Below are 26,157 nucleotides of genomic sequence, written 5' to 3'. Positions count from 1 at the left end.
AAGGGGGGGCCGAGCGGCTGCCTCTGCCCGGCCTCACCCGCCAAGCGGAGGGACTCGGGGGGAGCCCGAGGGGCCCAGGCGGCGGCGGCGGCGGCGGTAGGACGGCGGCGGTGCTCGGCGGAGCCGCGGCGCCGGGGCTCGCGGCGGCGCGGGCGGGGCGGGGCGGGGGGCTGCGGCGCGCGGAGCGGCGGTTGAACGGGCCGCACTCGGGGGGGAGGGAGGGCGCGCGCCGCGGCGGGGACGGCGGCGCGGGGCGGGGGGGGGCAGGGGGCCGAGCGAGCGAGCGAGCGGGGCAGCCGCGGCGGCGCCTGCGCGGCGTGGCGCGCGCCCGAGAAGGGCCGGGGAGCGGCCTCCTGGTTGGCCGTGAGGAGGGGGGAAGGAGGCGGGCCCAGCCGCGGAGCCGGGCCGCCGATTGGCCGGGCGGCGCGCGAGCCGCCGGAGAAAGGCGGGAGGGCGGGGGGCCGGCGAGGAGGCGGGGCCGCGGGGGGCGGGGCCGCCCTCCCTCCCCGCGCCTGCCGCCCGCGGATTGGCGGGCGCCGGGCGAAGGTGGGGCGGCCGGAGGCGCCGCGTGAAGCCGGCCGCCGGCCGCTGATTGGCCGCGGCTGAGCGGGGGGGGCGGGGCGCGCCGGCGGCGGCGAGGGGAAGGCGGCTTGGCGGGCGGGCGGGAGGAGCGCGGGGGAGCAGCCGCCGCGGCCCCTCCGCTCGCCGCCCCGATGCCGGCGGGCACGGAGCAGCCGGGCGGCGCCGAGGAGCAGCCGCCGGCGCCGCCCGAGAGACCGTCCTCGGGCCGCCGCCGCCCGCCGCCGCCCGCCGCCGAGCAGGGGGAGGAGTCCGCGGGCAGCCGGGTGCTGCGAGGCGGCCGGGAGCGGGGCCGCGCCGCGGGGGGAGCCGCCGCCGCCGCTGCCGCCGCCTCCCGCCGCCGCAAGGCCGAGTATCCCCGGCGCCGCCGCAGCAGCCCCGCGGCCCGGCCCGCCGCCGAGACGCCCGCCGCCGAGACGCCGCCCGCCGCCAAGAAGGGCGCCCCCCGGGCCGGGTGAGTGCCCTGCGGCGCCGGGCCCGGCCCGCCTCGCCTCGCCTCGGCGGGGGGGGGGAGGGAGAGGAGGGGGGAGAGGAGAGGAGAGGAAGGGCGGCCCCGGGCCCGCTGTCCCGCACCCCCGCGGCGGCGGCGCTCAGCTAGGCCCGCTCCTTCCCGGGCCGCGTTTGTTGTCCCGCGGGGAGCTGCCGCCTCTCCACGCAGTTTTATTTCTGGAGTAGGAAGCCGGCCGCGCGCACGTGTGCGCTCCGAGCGCTCCACACTGCGTCCCTTCTGGGTCGGCTTAATGGCAAAACCCCTCGGATTTAAGCATAGCGAAGGCAAGTTAGGCTAGGCTTTTGCTGCTGTGTTATTATACATCAGTTTATTACAGCTTCCTCTGCGTTAAATAATCCATAGAGAAGGAGGAAACAGGTCTGTCCCCGCAGTGTGGATTCAGGACTCCTTCTCCACGTGTGAATAACTCAGCGTTTTGTTTCTGCTGCCACACTGTAGAAGCTGTCTCTTATGTTTACCTCTTACACTTTTTCAGGTGCACGGATAAAGCAGCTGGTAAAGGTAAGAGCTGAATTACTTATTCATACCGTTGTGTTCCTTCCAGAAAATCAGGGCTTTCCCATGAAGGTAGCCAAACATCTGTTGGCTCTTCCTTTTAAAGAATGCTTGGCTGCTTGGTGACTTGCAGTTTCTTTCCAAGGTCCTTCGTAAGATTGTGGGCCTGTGATAATCTGCCGCTGACGTTCACGTGCGCGCAATGTGCTCAAACTTACTCTTCCAAATAACCACTAGGGTATTGCTGTCTCCGTGAAAAGTTGAGACCGCGGTACGCAGTAGTTCGACAACTCTTGTTAGCCAACGGTCCCGAGCAGCTTCCAAAAGCCAGGTTCTCGTCTGCCCCCGTGGCTGTCGAGTTGCAGGTGTTGGCCCTCAGGAGACATGTGGAAGATGTGCGGAAATAAGAGCGTTCAAATATTTACACTTGTTCTTGTCTGGCCCGCCTGCGGATGGCGGATTTCTTATGCTTATGGCTTTGGGGGCGAACAAGAGATGTTTAGGGGGGGAGAGATGGCAGTGGCTTGCTGGGCCTAATCAAGAAGGCACTAGTTGCGGGGCGTTGCGGCAAGGAACGCAACTCTTGTTCCTGCAGCGCGGACTACGTGAACCCTGTGCATCCATTTCACAGCTTCTCGTAGAAAAATAAAGGCTTTGCTCCTTCCCTGGTAACTTTTTCTGAAACAGTTCCAAAAAAGAGGGGAGGAAAAAAAAAAAAAAAGAATTTGTGGTGTTGGTTTTGATCTGGCACTGGGGAATCCTCACAGAGGATAAAATCGCTAGGAACAAGGTTATATACCACACAAACAAATTCACCTTTTCTGCTAGAGCTTCTCAGTCCTTATTTGCAGGCGTTCGTGTCTAAAACTCGTGGGCAGCCTTTATTCTTTAGGATTCTATAACTTTTTAACTTTATTTTTCTGATTTTTTTATAACTTTATTCCGTTTGGGTGTTGCAATCTGTCACGTTCCTAGCTGGCAAGGTGTATTTTTGCAAGCCAAACCAGAGCTAGCTGATGTGTGTTTAGCACAAACCCCCACTTGTGCCTGTTTACCTTTTACTGTGTAAAGTGTTTAATGGGCAGAGTATTAAGAACTTCAGCCCCCTAGGTAAAGCGAAGCTGCTGAAATGTGTAAAAAAAGGCATGGGATTGCTCTTTAATATACGTACAAAGAGGTGTTACCATCAAGTATTTTAATGGTAACTCCTAGTGTTTTGAATACCCTTAAGTAGAAATGCTTATGTGATAGTGCTGGGAACCTGGCGGAATAGCCGCATTTTTTTTACCCCAGTTTCTTGAGTCTTGCTCGGAAGTGGCAAACTTTAATCTGAAACTTCCCAAGTTTGAGCTCTCTCTGTACTCTAGCCTTCTTATACCTTGGGCTCTGCGTGGTTCAGCTGTCCTTGAATGCGAGAGCAGAAAAAGTATTTATTGAATTTCTTGGATTTTTTTTATTTTATTTTTATGATTAGCCTCACAGCCGAAATGGATAGCATCAGCCTTAGCGTGGAAATTGGCATAAAACCACTCGTGATTTTTCAGTGATGCCAAAGAACATCTGTTTTGATTGTGTATGGGTTGTTTTTTTTTCTTTTTTTCCCCCCCTTTAAAATACATGATAAGTGGGAACGGCGCACTTCTGTGCGTCCCAAGCGCGTGCTGGATGGAGTCCGTGCGTGCTGCCCGCTTGGGCTTATCTGGGAAGATGTGGAAACAGAGTTAATAAAGGCGTCTTCCTCGGGCACACAGATCATACAGTATGCAGAAGAAAAGCTCCCCCTGCCCCAGCCTTTTGGGATAAAATGTTTCAGAAAGTCTAGCTGGGTGTTAGCAAGCTGCAACTTCCCTTGCATGGCAGGATTTTTGGTAGCTGGGAAACATCTGGAATCCTGAAAGGGAAAATGCAGTTTGTCTCTTTACTGGATTTCTTCCTCAATCCAGCTCTTCTGAAGGGTATAACTATTGATCTGTTGAGGGGGTTCTGATGAAGTCTTTGAATTCAGTGCCAACATTTACTGACTTGAGCTCTGACACGGAATTTAATTCTCTTTCCATGGTGATTTGCGTTACGCTGTTATCCTTTACTATAAAACATTACATCCAGTTTCGAATATTAAATTTACAGGAGCTTTGCCGTGACCATTAGCCTCTGTCTCCTGGACAAATAGTTTGTGGAAGTGAAATGTATCCGGTAACACGGATGCACCGCGGCATCCTGTTTGCCCATCAGAGAAACGTAAACCTTGCTGCACCAGAATCTGCTCAGTGAGTTTTGTAGGTAGCTGCCTCACGCTCGGAGTCGCGCGTCAGCGTGAAATCACCGGCGCTGCTGTCGCTGGAGGAAGCTGGTAGGTGATGGGCGTAGTCGCGGCTAAACTGATGCTATCGGCCGGTGAAAGAACTGCTGCAGCGGTGAAAGTGACTCGCCGAGTTTTACATTCTTCCCTACGGCGGCGTCACGGGATCAGAGGGCTTTTCTGCTCCTCGCCTTCAGAGCAGCAGCGGCACAAAGGTCCGTCTGTGCCCGTCTGACGGTGAGATTACAGGTTAAAGTCGAAGGTGTGTATTGTGTCAGAGCCCGTGTGCGATCGCTACCTTACTGGCGTGCGAGGAGGCAGTTGCAAAGTCAGCCGTACCTACTGTATTTCCTGTTTTGGCTGCTTAGTCAGGCAATTGCCATGTTTTCCTAACGTCGTTCTATAGAAATATTAATTGCGTAAGTAGAACGTTTTAATCGCAGCTTAAAAACCAACTCGCGTAGCTAGAGTCAAGCCGCATAACGTAATTCACATTTGCCCTTCCTACAACGCTGCGTATTCTCATGGAAATAATTTTCATTTTAGTTAGGCCTGAATAATTTTAATTATTGGATTATAGGTTTAACGAATACGCTTCAGATCGTGTCCTTCTGGAGCTGAACTGAAAATTGAGTACTTATTGTGACTCTTGAAGTATGTTAGCAATTGAATGAAACCTACTTCTCGGATTTAATTTTACACCCAAACAAGTTTCTGACTGGATTCACTTCTTGCAACGTTTTACCTCTGCTGTTTGGTAACTGTATTTAAGAGCCCGAATGAAATCTTTCAGTCGGTTACAGTTCGAGAGGTCATTAAAAAACAATAAAATTAACTGTGCAGCTATTGTGGAAGGCATGTTGGAATAGTGGCTGATTATACGACAGCCGAGAAGAGAGAAAAAATACTTGTCTAAACGACAAAAAAAAGTTGAAAGCGTGAACCTTCAGAATTAAATAACTACAAGGCAAAAATATAAAGTTGCTAGGCACGTGCTTGATGATGGAGTCCCTGTCCTACAGCATTCAGAAAACATATGCGCTTTGTCCTCAAGGTTTTAGAGCGTCTTGGCTGCAAGATTACTTTGCCCTGTAGTAAAAGGAAGGGGGAAAAGCATTTGTACAGACTTGATATGCCATGAATGGACACTCAGGTTACCAAATCTCCGCATCTAATAGCGCTCTGTTCCTGTCGCGCAGGTGGAACGTGGTTGGTGTGGATCCTTGCTTACATGCAAGCTATTTTTCTTGCCCGTTTTCATCGCGCCGCTTGGCGTTTGTATTGACGCTTTCTTTGCAATAGGGAGAGTTGGATCTGGCAAGGTTCTTCCGATGCTGTTAGGTGTGCGGCTGCCTAATGGTGCTGTGCTGTTGAAAGGTGGAGAGAAGGCTTTGATCTGAGAGGAAAATAAAGGCTTCACGTAGCTGTTTTAAAGCCGTGAGCAAAAAGATAACTTAGCGGCGTGTGCGTGGAGAATCCACACCCTTGGAAGCAAGCTGTCAAAACAGAGGTTTATTTTGGAGATCCGTGTTGAACCTCTTTATGCACAGCCTTAACAAAATTTAGAGATGAACGTGGGATTTTCGCGCTGACCTCAGGTTTGAGGCCAGCGTGGGCTGGCGGACGATGCCGGCGGCATTTACGTACTTCAGTGTGCGGTTATAGAAAGCGTGCCTCAAATGAGGGGAAGGAGTTAGGCACGAGGAATACTGTTGGTGGGCGCTCACACATTTGGAGAATTATCTTGGTGATTTGTTCCTGGATTTGTTTCTGGTCTTTTGGTACGAAATTATTGTAAATTGACTTTGTTGGGTACCTAATATTTTGGCCATTCTCCTACCATCTTTCAAGCTGCGGTTTGAAGGCTCGAGGGGAAGTCGGGGAACTATTTTTTTCAAGGACTATGAAAGTAACTGAGTAGCAAATACAAGCTTATTTTGTAGCGGTCCATTCTTAAACTGCTGGAAAAACTGTTAAGGTTCCACAAACTTAAAAAAAAAAAAAGATGGAAAACTCTAAGGCTGGAGTTGTACAGAATAGTCTTGTAGTATAGATAACTCGTGCTATACCTCGTTATTTGCATTCTTAAAGCTTCACGCTTCTTTGGTAATGATTTGTCAGTTTGTCACTGTTTCGAAAGAGAAACGTCATTGCTTAAAATCAAACCTTCTAAAAATGTGCTGACTTTGAGTAACTCAACTTGCTAAAATTTATTTTGACTTCAGTGAAGATTTTTCTTGTGTCCCATGTGTGCAGTTTCACAGCTCTTCTGGGGGGGGGGGAAATAAAGCCGTTCAGATGGAGGTTTACACCAGGATTTTTTTTTTTCTCCTGAGTTTCGATTTTGGCTGTGCTGTTATAAAATGCAATGTTTCACGCCTTATCTGTCCTATAGAGACTGTGACTCAGATTTACCACAGTACAATAGCTGGATATTTATTGTGATGCAGTTATTTTCGTAATAGTCATGTTGTAACTTAATAATGTACAGTTGATTTATTTTCCTTTCAGTTGAGTGTACACAGGTATTTTCTTACTAACGCTGCACAACAGATGCTTTCAGAAGCTTTCAGATGTTTTATAAATCAAGATGTAGAAACTTTCTGGTTTGTAATTAAAGAAAAAATTGAAACCTTCATTTTTCTATACAAGTAGGAAATGAATAAATAAAATGGCACGGGTATTTCTTGCTGTTGTAATATCAAAAAGATGAATATGCTATTGCAGCAAGCTTTCTTTTGAGCTGTAATGAAAGATGTTTCAGGCTGCAAGTGGATTCGTATACAAAAGCTCAAACATCTAAACCAGTGCGGCTGGCAAAAATAATGCGGAGTCCCAAACAACTCCCTTTTTCATTTCTTAGGGTAATTGAACGGATACTCGAGCTGCCAATAGAGCAAAACTGGTGCATAGCAATGCATGGCACCTCTGTCGTAAGCTCGGCATGAACCAGCCTTTTGTAAGTTGTGCAGTCAGCCAGCAGAAGTGAGCAAGGCGCTCGGCTTCTGATGGATCCGCCGCCGTTGTCCCCAGCGAAACCGGTAATTTGGGTCTCTGTACTCCAGCCACCTGCCTGTCTTTCCCCAAACGCGTAGCAACGTAGGCACCGGATTTGCAAGGTGGTAGAGGAACGAGGATGGAAAGAAAGCGATGGACGCGGCATGACCAGGCAGGTCCTAAGAGGGAGTAACTTTTACTAGTTCTTCAGGAAGCAGAAGGCAGGTGGTTTTGGCTTTCCCTGCTCTTTTTGATGAGTAATCGATCTGGGACTTTGTTTCTGTTTTCCTTCACTGCTTGGAAGGAAGGTTGAGGAGATGTTGGCTGTGCGGTGTGCGTGTTTACTGCTCGGGCCGTGGTCAGGTGCTGCCTGTTATCCAGCCGCATGCTTAATGCTTTTTACACCCCGCGGGGTAAAAAGAGGCTGAAAGCACCCGGTTCTGCTAAAGACAGTGTTACGAGGTTAGGGAATGACGTGGCTGCAAATGAAGAAAGAAACAAAGTATGAGAAAGCAACAGTAGCCAGTCTCCGTGGCTTCCTGCGAGTCTGCCGCCTGGGAAGTGGACTTACGGTATCAGGAGGAATTGAGATTCGTAAGGGCGGGTTTATGACTGGGTCTGGGAAATGGTGGCTGTACTTTGGTATTTAGCCCTTTCCTTTCAGTTTGTGGCATCTCGGGTGTATACAGGAAAATATGATGTGGATTTTGAGATGGGGGTGTTTTCTGTGGTTCAGTAACCTTGCGTGCCATGCTCCAGAGGCAGAAGTATAAGGCACGTATGAAAATACACTTACGCTGCATGCCTGAAATGCAAATCTGTGATGACCAGCGTGCTGGGTTAGGATTGAGCGTTACCGGGGAACGCTCCAAGAAGCAGAATGGCCTCCAGAGCCTTCTCTTTTCCTTATCCAAACATGCTCCACGACAACGTTGTAGCTAGGTTCCTCTGAGGGTTCCATCTTTTTCCCCTTCCTGACTGGTGTTTTCATCACAAATTTTAATATCAAAGGATGCTTGGTGCCTGTTGTATTAAGGCAACCCCTTCGCTCTAATCTATAAATGTTTTCTGCGCTGGACAATGGGGTGTTTCATTTAAAGGCCGCCGGGAAGAATTGGCAGAATGGCAAAAATAGCTCGGAACGAAAGCTGTTTATCAGTAAGTAACTTCGTTAAGGGATAGTTAAATGCAGGAAAAATCCGGAGAGCCAAAAGCTCAGAAGGATTGGTAGGGCTTAAAAAAAAAAAAATTTTTTTCCCATCTCTCTTGAATGATTTTCTGTAAAGGTGCAGGCGTCCGCTCAGTTCCTGAATCTAACTTCTGCGGAGGGTAGTGAATGAGGTAGGTGATTATTAATGTCAGCATTAATGTTGCCCCCTGTGAAATGGTATTCAGGCAAAAGACAGCGGTGGGGAGTCCCAACCTAAGGTTATACATGCCGCTTGTCCAGCAGACAACTGCCAAAACGAAAGCACGTAGCTTGTTCTGCAACAGCTGATGTGAAAAGTAAATGCTTGATGCTGCTTTTTGCCTCTCACCAGGGATGCCTTGATATCTACCCTTGCATCTCGCGTATTCTTTCGTCCTCCTGGAGGTCTGAGTTCCTATGACTTGGTGTCTGCTGCCGCTGTTGGCACGTACAATGAAATAACAGGATGTTGGCCTAAAATCCTTTTTCCGGGTGCCTTCTCGGAGGACAGGAACCTTCCACAAAAATTACCACTAGCCAGAGCCAGTGGTGTTGACGAATTCATCCAGTTTTAAATGCAGAATCAACTGCAATCTTTCAAACAGAAAGTTTTCCTTAGCTTTCGGTCTCAAGAGATTCGACAATCTTTCTTGTTTGAAGAACAGAGCCTGGTTATCTGTAGGAACGTTTATTCCATGCAGCTTATTTCTCGTGCTTCTTGGTGCCCTTAGCAAAATCCTGCCACCTGAGGAGTGTGTCTTTCTACGGAGAAATGTTTGTGAGAGGAAAGTGGTAATGCTGTGTTCATCCACGGGGCCAAGATTCAGCTGTGCTAAGTGTGCTACCCAAGACAGGGTTGGAAATAACTGTAAGGTCCCTGTTTAGTCCTTTGAGAGAGGTGGGCATCTCTTGACTCCTTCCACCGATGGTAGAGAGCGACAAGGACAGCCACGTTCCTAACTTAAATGTCTACGTGGTCTTGTTACATCCCACCTAACCTCGGATGCGATTGAAATAGCAACATCTCCAGTGAGAGGATTGTGGTTATGTCTAATGTTGCGTCAAGTGTGTTAGAAAGAAAACGGGGGAAGGAGAGGCTGCTTTTCTCTCGAAGCCAGTTGTCATCTCTGGATTTAGTCTTTTGTAGGGGCAGGGAGGCCCTCCCAAAAAAAAAAAAAAAAAAGTAGGTGTGGGAGAGAGATGTTAAATTTATTTTAACTAACATGTTAAATCCCTAGATTTGAAAACAAATTTTGCTTTGCAGTCTTGGGTCTGAGGGAAAAGTCTTGGCAAACACTATGGTTTCACCTCCTGCTGCGGCCGAACGCTTTGCAGGTGTAGCTTGCCTGGCGCAGCTCTGACCCTCACGCAGGCGGCCGTGTCTACCGTAGCTAAAGTCTAGGACTGTAATGGTTTTAAACGAATAGCTCAGTACTACTTTACAAGTTCTGTTGTAAAATAAATATTTCATGGTTCTCCTAATTGTATTTTCTTGGAGGTACAAAGATATTCGCAGCATGTAAAAAAAGCAATGACTCTGTTAGACACGTACTGAAGCAGAGGAAAAAGTAAAATGAGAAATCATGTGGAAAGGCTTATTAAACACCTTCAGAGAAATGGAGCAAAATTGCTAAGTTAGTGGTGCCTTGGGTGTGCTTTATCAAAATGTATTCTGAGGAAGGGCTTTTTCATCTCCGCTATATGTTTACTCTTTAAAATATTGCTTCATGCTAAGAAGCCAGCCTTATGCCTGATCTTTCAAAGGAATAAATGTTTTTCAAGAGCAGCAGCATGTGTTAACACTGGTAGAATGGTAGTGGTTGGGCAAGTTTCTGGAGAATGGTCCCAGAACATCTCTGGAGGCTTTGATTTAGCACTCAAACTGAGGATGTTCACAATTAGGATTAAAAAAGTAAAGCAATCATAGTTCATGTTAAGATTTGCAAAACCAGGCAGCCAAAAAGTCCTAGTTGTGGCTCTGATGAAGAAGCTGGCTTGGTATGTGTAAGACATCAAACTTGGTGGTTGTTTCACACTGCACTTGTGATGCCTCATATCCTAGAGTCCAGGCAGGTTTTTCAACCAAACGTTGGATTATTCTACCTTTGTTAATCGGGGCTTGGGGAAGGAGGGACCCAAAATGAGCAACGTGCTAGAAGTGAAAGGTGGTGTGCTTCAACCCCCGACCATCTTGGTGGTGGTCCCCCCTAGACTTGTTCCAGTTTGACATGCTTCTTGTCATGGGAGGTCGAAACTGGAGGAGGTACCCAAATGTGGTCTCAAGAGTGCCGAGTGAAGGGAGATAACCTCATCCCCCCCCCCCCCCCCCCCCATCGTGGCTCTGCTCCTGTGGATGCTGTTGGCCCCCTGCCTGCCAGGGCACGATGCTAGCTCATGATGTGTAGTTTGCTTTTCACCAGGAATCCCAGGGCCTTCCCAGCCCAACCTTAGAGGACTCTGCCCTGAGTTGGCCAGCAGATCCTTAGGGCGCTGCGTAACATCTCAGCTGTACTGTCTGCTGATGCTTAGGCTGCTGAATCCCACCTGGAGCTAGATAGTAATATAAATTGATGCAAGTAAAACGGAGTGGGTTGGAGCTTAGGCAAGAAAGAACACAGGCCCTGTGGGGCATTGTGGGTGGCTTTATGCACTAAAGCACTGACAAAACTGGAGTATTGAGCATAGCCAGCTACTTGGAATTAATTTCTTTAGCTCATCAGGATTTGTGAAATATTGAAAGGTGCTTGGTTCATTAAGGGCCAGTGCTACAGCAAGCAAAAAACAAGTGAGATCGAGTGAACTATGCATGGAAATCTCAATTTTTGGGGGATGAACTTGCTCACATAGATGTTTTAACCAGTCCTGTTATCTTGCCAAAATGTATCTGAAGATCAGCCACCAGCCAAAAAGCAAACCACCTGTAGAAGCTAAAAAATGAGTGAAAACACCTTAGGCTAACAGTGCTTGTGATGCTTTTTGTCTTAGCACGGTACCAGAAACATCTATCTGAGATTCCTCAGGATTGTTACCGGGTGTACATTTTTGATTAAATTTGTGTTTGGGAGATTCTCCAAACATGACTTTTAGTGTGGGCCAACTTTTGAAGCTGGTCTTTCATAAAACAGTTATGGAAGTTTGTTGCGAGTGTCTTTCTTGTGGTGCTTAGGGGAGATGAAAGCCAGCAAAGAATCTTATAAGCCTTTATCAGAGAAAAATATAAGCTGTTTTTAAATATTTGCCTCTTTGGTTAGAAGCAATGGGAAATGTGATGAGCCTTTTAAATGAGGGCTTGCTGAGGTAAGGTCCTGGGATGTGTCCCGTCTCACTTGTCAGAGTTGCTATCCAAATTTGTAGTGGGTCGTGGTCTCCCTTGTCAGTCGACAGGGAAGTTCTGCTATTCAACAAGGTTCAGCAGAGAGGAATGTGAATTAATGGTGGGGTTTATGCGTATTATTAATGAGATTACGACGGACGTTTCAGATCCCAAAGAAGAGAAAGAAGAGGAGGAAGTCTCCAGTGCTCTCAGCCACGGCTCTCCCGTCAGCACAGCCAGGCCCAGCAGAAGCTGGCGCAGTAGCAGATCGGCCGCTGCTGCCCGCCAGCGTGAAACGGAGAATTCGCGTGCCTCCAGATCCAAGACTGGTTCCCTGCAGCTCGTCTGCAAGTCGGAACCAAACACGGACCAGCTTGAATATGGTACGTGGGAAGCCCTGGTGTGAAAGTGCCTGAAGATGGTCAGGTCTTGGTAGCCTTTGGAGATGCTGTCTGGGGGAGGGAGCTGGACGAGGGCGTAACTTTGTGAGCTGTATGCTGACTGTGGCTGGTAGAGGCATGGTGCTTCTTGGTCATGAGTACCTTCTGCCACCAGCACTCCTGGCGCTGAATGTCGGCGGAGGTATCTTGAGACAGATGAGCTCACTGCAGCGAACACAGATTGAAACCTAATGGTGACTTTTCCTTTCAGAGGTCACAGAAGAGCATCAGTCTCCAGCTGGAATCAGGTAAGAAGCTCTTACTTTGTGGTATTCCTTCATATGAAGTGTTTTAGGAAGGGGAAAATACGGGCTTGAGGTTTTTTTCAAAATAAACCCTCCTGTGAAGGGTTCTGTGGGAAGGATAGTAGTTCTGTTCTCCTCCAGCCCTGGGCCTTTCCATCTCTGGTCTGGATTGCAGGTGGACTGGAGATGTTGTGTAAGATTCAGTCTGGGCGTTTCACCTGGTAGCTTTTTTCCTTCTGCAGTAGATGCCGTAACTGGGTGGGCTGATGAGAGGAGACTGCTCTGCCTAGCCTGTCTGTTTTGGCTGTCGTCGTGTTCCTTAGTCGGTGCAAGGCGTTAGCTTTCCCCAGTCACCCTGGATGAGAAGGAGCTGTGTAATCGTGTCTTTCCCATCCTGGGAGGTGATGCACGCATGTTCTTGCAGTAGTGCTTAAGCTGCTGCTGCTAAACTTGGCTGTTCTCCTTTTCTACTGGCAGCGATGATGAGGAGGAGATGCTCATCAGTGAGGAAGAAGTTCCCTTCAAAGATGACCCAAGAGATGAAACCTACAAGCCCCACTTAGAAAAGTATGCACCAGATTACGTACTTACTGGGTTTTTAGACCAAAACAGTTGTGACAGCTTAGTTGAATGAGCTTAATGTGACCCAAAGAACCTCTGCTAGCTGCTAAGGTAGAATAGCTCCTGTTGGGCACAGTGTCGTCCCCATTGCCTACAGCTAACAGGATGCTTGTTCGCTAATGGACTTAGGCCTTTAGACTCCTGCTGGCTGCCAGGTTCTTCATAATCCTTGTTCATACTTGTCATTAGAAATGGGACTTAATGAACAGATGTGAACTGCTGTTCAGTTTTGGCTTAATTCTTTGTAAAAAGCAGAGGACACGGAGGAGCGTGGGAGGGGAGAAGCCCTTTGCACTAACGTTGTGTTGAAGAATCCTGCCCAGCAAGCCAGAGGTGTTTAAAAGAGACTAAGAGGAGGAGAGAGGGTTGAGGGTGTTGCAGCATAGATGCGGGTGGCCTGGAGATTCCCGCTCAGTGTTGGAATACGTTGCGCTTGTACCTTTGCAGGGAAGCTCCGAAGCAAAGGAGAAAAGCTAGCAAGGGGAAGGAGGAAAAAGAGAAACAGAAAGAGATTAAAGTGGAGGTGAAAGAAGAAAGTGAGTTTCAGGAAGATGAAGAACCGCCAAGGAAGTGAGTAAAACTCTGCAAATACTTGTTTTGGCGTGTGTGTTTTATCGGTTTCCCTATGTCTTTCCCTCGGCACTTTAAGTAGGAATGATGGCTTTTTTTTTGCCCTTTTAGGCCTGAATGATGATAGGGGAGAACCTCTTGTTCCAAGTCCTGCTTTCTGCTATCCCGCCCATGTCGGGCGAGGAAAATAAAGGAACTGGTGTCTTCATTTAGTTTAAGCTGAATTGTTCCGTGCTGTGGTTTAGTCAGCCTACCTGTGGAAGGCCCCAAAACGTGAAATACTTCAGCGAGCTTTTAAAAACGCCTTCGGCTCTGAGGTCTGAATTGTATTAGACTCGTAGAAAGGCAGTCTGGGAAACAAAATCTCTTCTGTTGTGCGCGGAGGGGCAGGCGCAGGAGTGCTTTGTACACATCGCATGGGAAGCGTCCCTTTCTTACCTTTGGGACTGACATACTAGAGCTCGGGAAAGACTAGCTGTGTTCTGGCTCTGTTTGGAGAAATAAAAAGAACAAATGTTTATTACTTCATACTACCCCGGTGCTTTGGGTGGAGCCTCGAAATCTCTGGGTGCGTTGTCACTTGAATTCACCGCTGAAGTTCTCCTCCTTGCGACCGAGGCCGATTGGATTGATATGCCTGTGTCGAAGCCTTTCTTTGGGATAGTGTGAAAAAGCAGGTTTTTGTGTATTTGAGCTTCTCTGTGAGAAATGAAAACAAATAGGGCTCCCTCTGCTGGCCCCTGATGCTTGGCAGCCTTTAAGGCTGATGTTCTCACGCTGTTTCCAAGCTGCAGCAGGGCGGACTTATATTGGAGAAACGTAAGGGCATGGATACCTTGAGATTTTATTTACTTATTTCCCCCCCCCCCCCCCCCCCGCGGTGAAAAATGGCTTTCTGGGGCTTAATGTTCTGTTGTTTGGATCGGGTGCTACTTTTGGGCATAATAAAACCCACGCCTCTTCTGAAGGCTCGACTTGAATTTTAAGTGCCCGTTCAGCCTGTTACTCTTGTGGCCTTGCTATCGATAACGATGCCTCGGCGCGCTCCAGAAAAGACTTAATCTCCGCTGTAAACGTCTCGGCGCAGCAGCGTGATCGAGCAGACGCACTGTTCTGGGCAGGGCTGTTGCTCAGGAGGGTGACATTTTACTTGTAAACACACGTCTGTCTGCTCGGATAGAGCAAAAGATTTTGTTTTGACAGGTGCCTAAGCTGCTATAGTTAATTCAGAGGACTGAAAAATAGCTTCTAGATCATTTAATCCAGTTCTTCCCAACCACAGACTGGTATTTTGCACAGGGCGGAAAACATTACTCGACAGAGCGGAGGAAATAAGAGGGCACCATCAATTCTGAGCTGGGTTGGCAAAATTATATGTTTAGAAAAAATGCATTAGGAAATGGGAAGCATTGTGTGAGCTAACCGCATAAAGCACTTATGTCTTAAAAATGTTGCCTCCTTCTGAATCTGCATCCAGGTTACACTTGACTGATTTTTCTAGACCTTGCAGTTAATGAAGTGTTAGCTTGCTAACCGTCTGCAGCAGTAAATTATAAGGGTGGAATCTCATGTTGCTGATATGCAGCCTAGAAAGAGCTGAATTTTATCACAACATCACAAACTGTTTGGACAGTTGCAGGTTTAAAAGAAAAATGTGAAGCACGTGACATGCGGTTGAGGGTTTTTATAATAGCTGTTCCTCATGCCACTGTGGCGGGAGAGTTGGTAATTTTTAATCGCAGCCTGTTGGGCCTGTGGTTGTCTGGTACCTGTTTACTGTTATTTGCCCAACTGAATGACGGACTGAAAAGCGTTTGAATGAATCTCTCTAAGCCAATGCTGTCCAAAAATGTGCTGCGTGCTAGACCGAGCGGCCGGTCGGGCGGCCACAGCCCAACTGTGTTAGCAGGGGCAGGGTGGTTTGAGGTCTGTGGCATGTCACCCAAAGTCACGCAGGAGAAAAGTGTGACCCAGAGGTCAGAAAGGTGGGGAGCACTGCTCCAGGGGGAGTGGTATTCTGTGTAACGCTCAGCACCCACAGAGACAACTCGCATGAAGGCCCGGCTACTTACCTTCCTTCGGGGAACTTGCCCTTTTACTTCAAGAGCTTTACCTGGTGTTTCAATCCAGAGCAGGCGGCTGTTGAGTCCTGACCTGATGGATGCAATTGTCTTTTTCAGCCTAAAAGTATGGAACAGTTCTTCAGTATTTCCCAGCATGGCTCTCTAGTACGGTCCCTGGATATTGTATTACATTAGGGTCTGGTTGGTTGAGTTTGTACGTGTAAGACCTAATTCAAAATCCATTGTGATAGTGAAGAAAACTTATTCTTCCCCTACATGTATTCCTCCACTCGTGCTTTAAACTGGTAATATTTTCCTGTAAACAACACTTTGCTCGATATAGCACGCTCCTGTTTTTCAACTCTGCCTGGTACCTATGTAAAGAAGCCTCTTTCAATTCTGTTTCTGTAACCCTGCCACAGGAGAGGAAGGAGGAGAAAGGATGACAAGAGCCCAAGGCTGCCCAAGAGGAGGTAGGTGATGCCCTCTGCTCATTTCTGTTCTGAAGACCTGCTTCCCTACACAGAGATATGAATGGTCTTGAAGCCATCTCTTCTGCGCCTTATAGAAATCTGCCTTTAAAGGGAGGAAAAAGTAGTAGCGTGCCTTGACTTCCTTCCTTTCCTTGCCCTCTCTCCCCCAAGGGTGTGGCTCAGTTTCTTCCAACTGAGCCATTTTTTTCCCTTCTCAGTTGATGCCTAGATGGGCAGCAGCCGGGGGAAGCGGCTGGGATCTGTCTCTCTCCTGGGGTTTTCTCGGTTCTGGTGAGAGCCCTCGAGCAGTGCTGGGAGCAGAGAGGTTCCTGCCAGCACAGGAATATTGGAGCAGCAATCCCTTGCTCTCACGTCACCGCAGAGCTGCACTCGCTGGTCATTTATCTTCCTGCTGCCCTGGCTTGAGGCGTGCCAGCTGACCTCTCTGCCTGTTTTCTTCTTGACTTCTTAGGAAGAAGCCTCCAATACAGTATGTCCGCTGTGAGATGGAAGGCTGCGGCACAGTCTTGGCTCACCCGCGTTACCTGCAGGTTGGTTGAGATTTTTTTCCACTTTTTGGAAAGGCGTGTTTGCCGTTTGCAACAGGCAGCTATTCTTTCACTGGCACTGAAATGCTCCTTTCTAATCCTGCCTTTTTGACAGACATCATTAGTCATGGCGGGTTGTGACCAAGTGTGGCTTTGCATCTACCCCGTTGCTAGATGCCCACATTTGGTTGGCTTGCTTCTATCACTGAAGGTCCAAGCCTTTGTGGTATGACGGTGTCTTGTCAGTGACTGGAGTCTGGCCTGCTGAGATGCCATCTGTGATCAGTGTGTCTTAGCCGTGTAAAGAGAGTTTACGACCTTTCGCGCTCCTTTTTCAGCATCACATAAAGTATCAGCACTTGCTGAAGAAGAAATATGTGTGTCCCCATCCCTCCTGTGGTCGGCTTTTCCGGCTCCAGAAGCAGCTCCTGAGGCATGCCAAACACCACACAGGTACAGGGAGGTGGGACCTAAATCCAAACTCCTCGTCTGGTCAGTGAATGGAGGGGGGGGGTGGACATTGAAAAGCCTCCAGGTCTTCTGGGGAGGGTGGAGCTAAGGCAGGTGGTATTGCTTTGCAGCAGCATGGTTATTGCTCCCTTCTGGATTACCATGTTTTAAGGTGAAGAGTGGAATGGGCTGCAGAGGGTTTTGTTAACCCTGTGGCAAGGATCATTCAGGGGTCCTATAGAGGGATAAAACAAGCCAAGCTTTATCTTAATTTGCTAGTTCTTCAATATCGTTCAGAATGGATGATTAGCTCTACAGAGAGTCTTAACTGCCTCTTAACTCCCCAGATCAACTGCTCTGGTGTCTTGAGGGCACCTCTTCCTTTACTATGTCTGCTGGCCTCCCAGCATTTCTGGTTCTGAGGTAGCTTCTGGTTCTAGCTTTGCGGGTAGCTTTACTGACAGTGTGTGAGAGCTGGGGGAGAGGGAGCAGGTCTGCCGGTGAGTAATGCTCAGCCTGGTGTTGCTTTTCAGATCAAAGGGATTATATCTGTGAATACTGTGCCCGGGCGTTCAAGAGTTCTCATAACTTGGCAGTGCACCGGATGATCCATACGGGCGAGAAGCCCTTGCAGTGAGTACCTCTGCCTTGCTCTCCTCCTTTGACCCGTGGATACGCCCATTCTTGGACCGCACCGGGAGCGGGGGCAGCTCTCAAGACAGGGCTGGAACCTGTTCTTGGAGTGCCAGCTCTCTTTAAACACACGCCTGTAGGAGTGTTTGAGCTGCCACTAGTTGTTTCGCCTGCTCCTCGAGGCAGTGTCTCGGTAGAGATCTCGGGAGCGTGAATAAGCCCTCTGCAAATGCAACTGGAAGAGCTGGAGCTGTGGTGACGTGCCATTTTAGTGGGCCTTGCTGTTTCCCTGAGCGTTTCTCCTTGTTAATGCTGTCTACAAATGTGTGCTGATGCCCCCCCTGTTGTGACCTCTCCCTTTTCTCCTTCCCCAGGTGCGAGATCTGTGGGTTCACCTGCCGGCAGAAGGCTTCCCTGAACTGGCACATGAAGAAGCATGACGCGGACTCCTTCTACCAGTTCTCCTGCAACATCTGTGGCAAGAAGTTTGAGAAGAAGGACAGCGTCGTGGCCCACAAAGCCAAGAGCCACCCAGAGGTGCTTATCGCCGAAGCGCTGGCTGCCAACGCGGGTGCCCTGATCACCAGCACCGACATTTTGGGCACTAATCCCGAGGCCATTGCGCCGCCCACTGATGGCCAGGGCCTCCCCCTTCTTCCCGACCCCCTGGGAAGCGCCGCCCCGGCGGATTGCCTGCTGCTGAACCCTGACGGGATGCCGAAGACGTACTGCAGCGGGGCAGAGCGCGTGAGCCTGGTGGCTGACGGCAAGCTCTTCGTGGGCAGCGGCAGCAGCACGAACCCTGAAGGGCTGGTCATGAACACAGAGATCCTGGGAGCCACCACGGAGGTGCTCATTGAAGATTCAGACTCCACCGGACCCTAGTGGGTGGGGAGCACGCAGGGTGCTGGGACAGTTTGGACTCTGTATTTAAAAGGAGGGGTGGAAAAAAAAAAAAAAGAAACTTATTGAAAGAGAGAAAAGTTAAACAAAACTTAAAATACTAGTAAATAACCGAAGGGTCTGCTCCCCTCCAGCGTGGATCACAGCACATCCTCTTTCTCCCAACCACTTCTCTCTCTCTCTCTCTCTCTCTCCCACTGCTCCTTTGTAGAAAGGGGCACGCGCTGCCGTTACCAGAGCAAGTTGGATCAAGCGACGGATTTCTCCGAGGGAGGGGAAACGGCCGAAACCCTTCACTCTGCCCCCAAAGCGGATGCCTTTCTGGCTCCTCGACGCGGCCCCCCGCTCTCAAACTAGAAAGCGTTTGCGCTCTGGATGAGTTTCTTAGGACTCCCTCCCGCCCCCGTGGTCCCAACTTCTATGCATCGCTGCGCTCTGGTCCTTCGCAGTCTCACTCTTCCTCCCGGGGCTGGGAGTTTGGCTTGGCACTTTAGGCCCCCTCAGCAGGGCGAGCTGTAAAACAGCCCGTGGCCCTCTCCCCGCCGCTCCGGCTCTGGCAGGAAGTCTAGGGAACGCCCTGGCTCGTAGATCGTGTTTGCTTGGAGAGGCCTGGGGGCTACGGGAGCCCTGCGTGGGAGAGGCAAGGAGGAGCATCCCGGTTTGACGACAGTAATTTGCACTTTGAACGTGTTTCGTTTTTGTGTTGTGGTAACAAGATTCCTTATTTATTGATGAAAGGGTCGGTATTTTTTAGTTATGTTCTCGGGGGAGGGGGGAAGGGTTCGGGCTGTTTCCCAGTAGGCTCCTTCACACTAGGGAGTTGCAGGGAGCGAGTTGCGCCGTCGTAACGGCGGCGGGGAGAACTGAGGTGACGAAGGTGTTTGGGAGCCGTGGCTTTTTCGGAGTAGAGCGAGAGCCCCTGGAGAAGAGCCTGTTTGCAGTGAGAGTCTTTGCAGCAGCGTTTTAACTGGGAGGATGAGGTGAGTGATGGAACGGCCGGCTCTTGCCTCCCTCCCTCCCGGGTCACGCTGAACTCCTTGCATTAAATACCTTTTTTTTTTTTCCTTTTTTTTTTTTTCCCCTTTTGCCTCATCCCTGCTCCCTAGCCTTGCAGGGAAGAACATCACTAGCCAGGAACTTGTTCTCTTGACTTAGGACAGCTGTGAGCTGCTTACTGGTGGGAGATGTCCCGCTCCTCATCCAACTCTGCCTCCGCTTTCCAGGTCTAGACAAAGCTACAGATGCAGAGACTGGCTATGGTTGTCTCGGGCTTGTTTATCCGACGCGGCAGACTGATACGGGCCTAAGGGACTGTCGGCTTCTCTTCCCGCCCCGCTTTGGGGGGTGGCGGTGGGGTGTTGTGCAGGCCTGTTCTCCAGGCTCCTCGCTCAGGTGCAAACACCCCTACTTTCTGTGAAACAAGGTGGTTCACGTAGTACCCGCTGGTGTAGTTAGGACAGCTCTGGGCCCTCGGAAACGTTTGCGTAGCATATGACGCGTCTCTGGTGTTGAGACTTGGATCTTTTTGCTCTGTTATCTGAAGCTTTATGTGGAGACCCGGTGGCCTTGAATTCTTAGCATTTTTTTGGAAGAGGTAAAAAATAACCTGGGTGGTTTCTTTTTGTCTGCTTGTTTTTTTTTCGGTCGGGTTTATGTGGTTGGGAATAGAGCTGAAGTGTCTTGTCTGAGCACAAGGTCAGCTAAATTGGTCTGTAACGCAAAGCTGCTAGGCAAAAATCAGGTGTTTGGGGTTTGGAGAATGGCAGTGAAAGGCGGGATTTCACTGGAAGCTGTTTAATGAAAAACTGACTCTAGGTGCCCACTCTATCCCCCATGCTACCTGCAAATCCAACTGCGGCTCAAACCAGACAGCTTCTATTGGGTCGTTCTTTCCTGATTTTTTTTTTTTTTTCCCCCCCCTCCACCCCTTCCCTCTCATTGAAACCTCTGTCAGAGCGAGTCGAAACACTTCCGCTGTTGGTTGGTTGGGGCGGTTCGTTGTCAAACAGTTTGCAACCCTGGTTGTCTTACGCCCTGGGTGCGGGCATCTCCCGCTTGCGCACTGCGGCAGCAGCGTGGCGCGCACGGGGGGGAGATGTGTCCGGCCGTTTTGGAGGTGAGGACGAGGGCTGCAGCACACCCGTGCGCGAGTCTCTCGGGGCAGCGCCGTGTCAGGTCCGCGGCGGTATGGCATCGAGCTATACATCCGCTTTCTTCCGTTGGGGAGACCCAACCTCTTGCTTGGATCGCAAGAGGCCAAAATATCGGGGTTTCCAGCTCAAAGCTCTTGGGTGGCCAGCCAAATCCCCTCCCCTCCCACGCAGAAGCACCCCGCAGCGCAGTGCAGTGGGCTCAAACCCCTGTCCTGACGGTTTTACCCCAGCAGCGCAGGGCTGCTGTCCAGGGAAACTCGGGGCCGGCCAACTGGTGCTTGCGCGGCGTCGCTTCTCCTAGTCCCGCTGCCAGGAGTAGAGACGCTCTCGGGTTGGCCATGCCGGCGCTGCCCGAGCCGCCTTTCGTCCCCCGGCGGGAAGCGTGGAGCGGGCAGAGCCTCGCACAGAACACTAAAAGGAGCGCTCGGGCTTTCATTTTTTTCCCAAGAACGGCACTGAAGCGCTTTTCGGGGCCGGGCGCTTGCTCGCCTCGGGTGACGCAACGCTCGAGGCGCGGGAGGCCGCCTCGGTCTGCGTCCGCCCCCGGCGGAGCGGCGCCTTTGCCGTCGCTTGCGTTCCTGGGACACGGGGGTGAAGCAGCAGTTTCGCCTCCCCAGACACTTCTGATCCCGGCCGCTCCATGCACACCCCCCTGTAGCTTTCCTTTTTTTTTTTTCTTTCCTTTTTTTTCCTTTTTCTGGTCTCAGCCAGTTGCCTGTCTGTCCTCTAACCACAGCCTGCTAACCCCCCGGTGCAGGAGAGACTGGTATAACTCCCTTTCCCCCTCCTCTTCCAATCCGTACGACTGACACAGCCCTCCCGCCGCTCCTCCGCTCGATGTCTCTCCTCCACTCGCATGCAGTTTGCTTCAATAAATTATTGTAGTAGTTTGCAATAAACTTTTTTTGTATTTTTTTCCCCTGTATTTATTTTTTTTATTTTGATTTTTTTTGCTCCTCGGGTTGGGGGGGGAGGGAAGGTGAAGCCTTGGCTCCGGCGCGCTGGGCCCTCCGCGGGTGACTTGGGGGAGGTGGGTACGGGATGGGGAGCGGGTGCCATCCTTGCCCCTCGCCCCCCTCGGGGGGGGGGGGGCGCTCCCTGGGCCTCAGCAGCACTTTCCGCAGTAGCCACCAGGTGGCAACGGCGCCGCTGGGTTGGCAACCTGGCGGGGGAGCTGGAGCCCGGGGTGGGCTAGTGCCCAGCGGCAGGGGGCTAGTGCCCAGGCGCCCCCCCTGCTGCGCCTCCCCCCGGGCGAAGACTCCGTGTACTATAACAATAAAGGGAAACTGCTTTTTAACTCCTGTTTTCTCGCAATCTGGGTAATGCATAACCAAAATAAACGTATGGAGGAAAAACCAAACAAACACCCCCCAAAAAAAAAAAAAAAAAAAAAAGGAACGGGCTGTTTTGTTTCGCAAAAGGCAGCTCGCGGGGGCGGCCGGGACCTCCTGCCCCCCTCGGCGCCGGGGCTTGGGGACAGACCGCTCCGGGCATGGGGACTTGGTATGGGGGCCTGCACCCACGCGCCCTGCGGAGGGGATGGGCCGGGTCCCCCCGCGGCCCCCAGCGGTTGGGGTTAAGGGGCGCGAAGCGGCTTGGCCTGCGGCGGCCGCTGCGTTTCCCAATCGGAGGCTGCCCCGGCTCTCTCGCCAAGCAACCCGAATCCTCGACCCCGCGGCCTGGCTGAAGCGTTAAGCAACTTCCCAACTTTAGTCGCCTTTTCCCAGCAGGCCTTTCCCGCTCTCGGCCGCTATCCGGGGGGTCGTGTTAAGCCTTGGGCGCTGGGGGGGGAGGTTTAGGCGGCCGCTAATCTTGCCGGGAGGGAGGAGCGGATCCGAGCCGGGCTCGGGAGGCCGCGGCCGCCGGGAAAGGCTTGTTTTGGGCAAGGCGCTTGGAGCGGCGAAAGCGCGGGGGAATTAGCGAAATAATCTGTCGCTGTTGATCCCAGAGGCGGGAATTTGCAGCTTCATGCCAGGCCCCAGGCACGGAAGAGGGGGAGAGCCGGGCAGGCGGACGCGTGAGCGGAGAACTCTCTCGGCTGGAATGCACCAGCTCAGCAAGGGATTTTCCTCTCCCGGCCGGGGCACAGACAGCGCTGCGTGATCCCGGCGGCCGGGCCAGCCGCCCGGCGGCCATGGCAGCGGCGGAGACCCCCTCGGCCGCCCTCCGGCGCCGCGACCTGTGCAGCCGCGGCATCCGCCTGGCCGGGAAGATGCGCTCGGACGTCGCCGACCTCCTGGATGTCTACGTGAGTTCGCCCTTCTCCCCTGAACCGGCCTCCGCGGTTCCGGCACGGGGGGGGAGGCTCGAGGCTGAGATGCCGGAGGGACGCGGGTGCCTCGAGGGCGCCCGGCGCGGGGGTCCCCGCTCCCACCCCGACACCTCTCGCCCCGCCAGGTGGAGCGGCAGGGCCTGGACGCCTCGGCGAACGTGGCGGCGCTGGACGGCGTGCCGGCGGCGGCGGCGGAGCGCTGGGGCGAGCAGACGGAGAGCCAGCGCCTCCTCGACAACCTGGCGGCCTACCGGGCTTTCCGGGCGCTGCTGACGGAGATGCTGGAGGAGCAGCGGGACCAGGCGGGCCCCGCGGACACGGCCTTGCGCGAGGCCCTGGCGGCTGTCCTGCTCCAAGTCTCGGCCTTCGCCTACCACCTCGAGGAGCTGCTGCGGCTCGAGAGCCGCGGGCCCCCCGGCGAGGAGGGCGCCCGGCCCCCCGCCGGCCCCCGCCTCGGCCTCGGCCTCTTTGAGAGGAAGCTGCGGGGCCTGGGGGTGCTGCGGGAGCTGGCCCAGTGGGCCGTGAGGTCGGCCCGCGACCTGCGGCAGCTCTCCAAGCCCGGCCCCGGCGGCACCGCTGCGGTCCCAGCCGGCCCCGCCGAGAGCCAGTGAAGCTGGGCATGGGGCGGCGGGGGGCGAGGGGGGGGGATATCCAAGGGTCTTTTGCCACCCTTACGGGGTCTACTTAAAGCAGGTTTGGTGTGGCGAGCATCACCGCGTCGCTGCACTGGCACAGGCCGCGCTGCAACGGCCTTTTTCTTCAAAAATCAGCTTTCCGCGGCCCGGTGCTACGGCAGGAGGAGGGGAGGCGCAGCGCGGCGCCCGCGGTTGCCGGATGGGACGTTTTGGGAAGCCGTCACACCCCGGCGCTTGCCGTGAAGCCTGCTGAACTCCGAAGATGCTCTAACGCCCCTACGCCGGGGTTTCCTGCCCGCCCTCCTGCAGGTGCGGGTTCCATGTGGAAAAAAAACGTAGATTTTTACACGAAAAAATCACCCGGTTAAAGGAGGCTTAGGAACTGCCCTGGTAAAAAGCCCCCTCCACCACCGCTGGGAGACTCGAGGAGGTTTTGCCCCTGCCGCGCGGTCCGTTTTCTCCCCCTGCCGCAGCTCCGGCACGGCTTGGCCGGGCGCCTATAACGTGGCCTTTTCCGCACGTCGAATTCCTGCTCTAACCGCTTTGGGGCTTTTCTGCGGGTGGGGGGGAACAGGAGCGAATTTCTTAACAGGTCGGACAAGGTGACGAAGAGGATCTCTCAACTGACGGCAGCGATTTGGAAGACCCTCCGCCAGGAGGTTGGAGCCTGGCTCCCCGGTGCAGCGAAGAGTTATTTTAGGGCTGGAAATGGCGCGGAGAAATAAATAGCCCCAGCTTGCCTCGGCTGCCCTGTGAAGGCCGGGGGAGCCGTGAGGGTTTTCAGCCGCTTGGGATATATATATATTTTTTCTCTGCATGGACGTGCTGGCTGCTGGCCACAGAGAGAATAAAAGGGCTGGGGTATCTGCTGGGGTGGCGTGACTTTTTGGGGGAGGTGGGTGAGCAGGGGGTTGAGCCTCCCCGGGGCTCTTTCCGGCCATGCTAGAGCCTGTGCCGGCTGTCCCGGCACTGAGCTCATGGGCTCCGAATTGCTCCCTGGCCCTGGGGATGCGCCGGGAAGGGGAAACTGAGGCATGGGGGGAGTGTGTTGGTGGAGCTGCTTGGCATCGCGGCATGCTTGCAGCAGAGGGGAGCGCTGTGTTTTCCCCAGCTGGGCTCTCCCCCCGTCTGCCCTGGGGGGCTATGTGGCCTCTGGGGGACCCCCCCCCCCATTCACAGCCCTTCTCCCCCACTTGGCTCCGGGCCTGGGCTCCTTTTGCCGCCGTGAGCCCTGGCATTGGACCCTCCACCCCCACCCCGGCTACTACACAACCCCCATTCCCACCCGGGCTGGAGCGTTTCTCCAGGCTCAGGAGCGCTGGTGGCCCCGGAAGGGTTGATCCTGGTGGGGAGGGAGGTCCGGGATGCGCTGGAGAAGACGATGGAGCTGGGGACGAAGGAGGTGGTGGGGGTAGAGGGAGAGGCAGCCGAGGGGGTAAAACGGCACGGGTCGTGCCCCCGCGCAGCCTGCAAGAGTGGGGGGGAATGTGCTCCCTCTGTGTGGCAGTGCGGGCGAAGCGCTTTGTCCCCTTGAATTACTTTCGAGTCCATTAGAAATCCAGCTTGAAAAAGAAAAAAGCATCGGGAGAAGGGCTGGCAGCGTTGCCCCCCCCACCCCGACCCCGCGGGGCGTCTGCCCCAAGGCGCCCACGTTCCTCTCTCTGCCCGGCAAAGGTCGGGAGCCGCCAGGCGCGGGGCTGTGGGTGGCCGGCTTTCGGAGAGCCGCGAGCCTGAGCCGGCGGGGGGGGATTGGCCGGGGCGGATGCCTGGCGGCGCGGAGCAAGGCCAGGGACGCGGCCGGCCCCGCACAAAGCGGGCTTTGTGCCGGTGGGCGGGCAGCGGCGCCAGGCTGGCCCCGCCGAGGCGCGTGGGGCCGCGGCCGCCCCGGGGAGCGCCGGCAGCTGGCGATGCCCAGGGCGTACCTTCCTCCGTGCCGATTGCTGCCTGACCTCCGCGTTGCAGGTCAGACTGGATTTTCGGCAGCGTTTCGGCTTCCTGGCGCTCGTGAATGACAATTGCCGGCCTTTATTTTTTTCAGACTTAGCTGAATCGCATCTTAGCCAAACCAGTCCCGCTTGTCTGCTTCACGCCTTTGAAGGCATCTTCCTCCCCCCCCCGCCACCCGCAGGAGGAAAGGAAGGACTTTTTCTCCCCTTGTAACCTGAACAGCTAGAAACTATTATTTAAACTTTTCCTGATCACTTTTTCTGGTGCAGAAAATAACGTGAGGAGAAGTCTTGGACAGCCTCAAAGTGAGCCAGATCCAACAGTGGCTTTTGCCTGGGCAAGAAGAGCAGCCCATGGACAGGATGTGGTGGGAGGACCTCATTTGGGATCAGCGGCAGGTTTTTTAGCTCTTGTGAGCTAACATGAACCAGTTTCAGTACATAAAGCTGTGAATCCTTAGCTTGCAACAGTAAGAGCAGCTGGAGCTGGGATGTGGCGGTGACCCTCTCACCTGAAGGAGATGACAGGTTTTATTTGAAGGATTGGAAAAAATCAAATTGTGGTCGCCAGTGGTCAGAAGTCTTGTAACCTCGTAGTGCTGCTGCCCCTCACCTGAGACAGTGTCTTGTTACATTTATTCTATGGGGCTTATTCTGGAGAAAATCTAGAAGAATTCTAGCTTCTTCTCGAAGAAGCTAGAAGAAATGGGCTCTTTCCTCCAATTTGTGAGCTCCCCCTGAATCGAAGCACCAAGCAAATTAGCAAGGAGGAAAACTTTTGACAGCGGCGCTGCAAGCTGAGGCTGCTCAAGCAGTATTAAC

At 52.7% G+C, this 26,157-nt stretch overlaps 2 protein-coding genes across 2 annotated transcripts; both read left to right on the top strand.

Moving 5' to 3' along the window:
* The first annotated feature begins 650 nt into the window (after positions 1-650).
* ZFP91 (ZFP91 zinc finger protein, atypical E3 ubiquitin ligase) lies at positions 651-21,407 on the top strand. Its single transcript, XM_067295887.1, has 11 exons — positions 651-1,033; positions 1,566-1,591; positions 11,551-11,766; positions 12,035-12,071; positions 12,546-12,635; positions 13,137-13,259; positions 15,745-15,795; positions 16,268-16,346; positions 16,682-16,796; positions 17,327-17,426; positions 17,801-21,407. The coding sequence occupies exons 1-11, from the start codon at positions 714-716 to the stop codon at positions 18,309-18,311; spliced, it is 1,668 nt and encodes a 555-aa protein (XP_067151988.1). The 5' UTR covers positions 651-713; the 3' UTR covers positions 18,312-21,407.
* Positions 21,408-22,334: 927 nt separating this feature from the next.
* CNTF (ciliary neurotrophic factor) lies at positions 22,335-24,243 on the top strand. Its single transcript, XM_067295485.1, has 2 exons — positions 22,335-22,730; positions 22,880-24,243. Exons 1-2 carry the CDS (start codon positions 22,617-22,619, stop codon positions 23,363-23,365), a joined length of 600 nt encoding a protein of 199 aa, XP_067151586.1. The 5' UTR covers positions 22,335-22,616; the 3' UTR covers positions 23,366-24,243.
* Positions 24,244-26,157: the final 1,914 nt, after the last annotated feature.

The sequence above is a fragment of the Apteryx mantelli genome, chromosome 4 (assembly GCF_036417845.1).
Source record: "Apteryx mantelli isolate bAptMan1 chromosome 4, bAptMan1.hap1, whole genome shotgun sequence".
NCBI lineage: Eukaryota > Metazoa > Chordata > Aves > Apterygiformes > Apterygidae > Apteryx > Apteryx mantelli.
The sequence above is the reverse complement of the archived record's forward strand: the minus strand, read 5'-3'. Positions and strand labels throughout refer to the sequence as shown.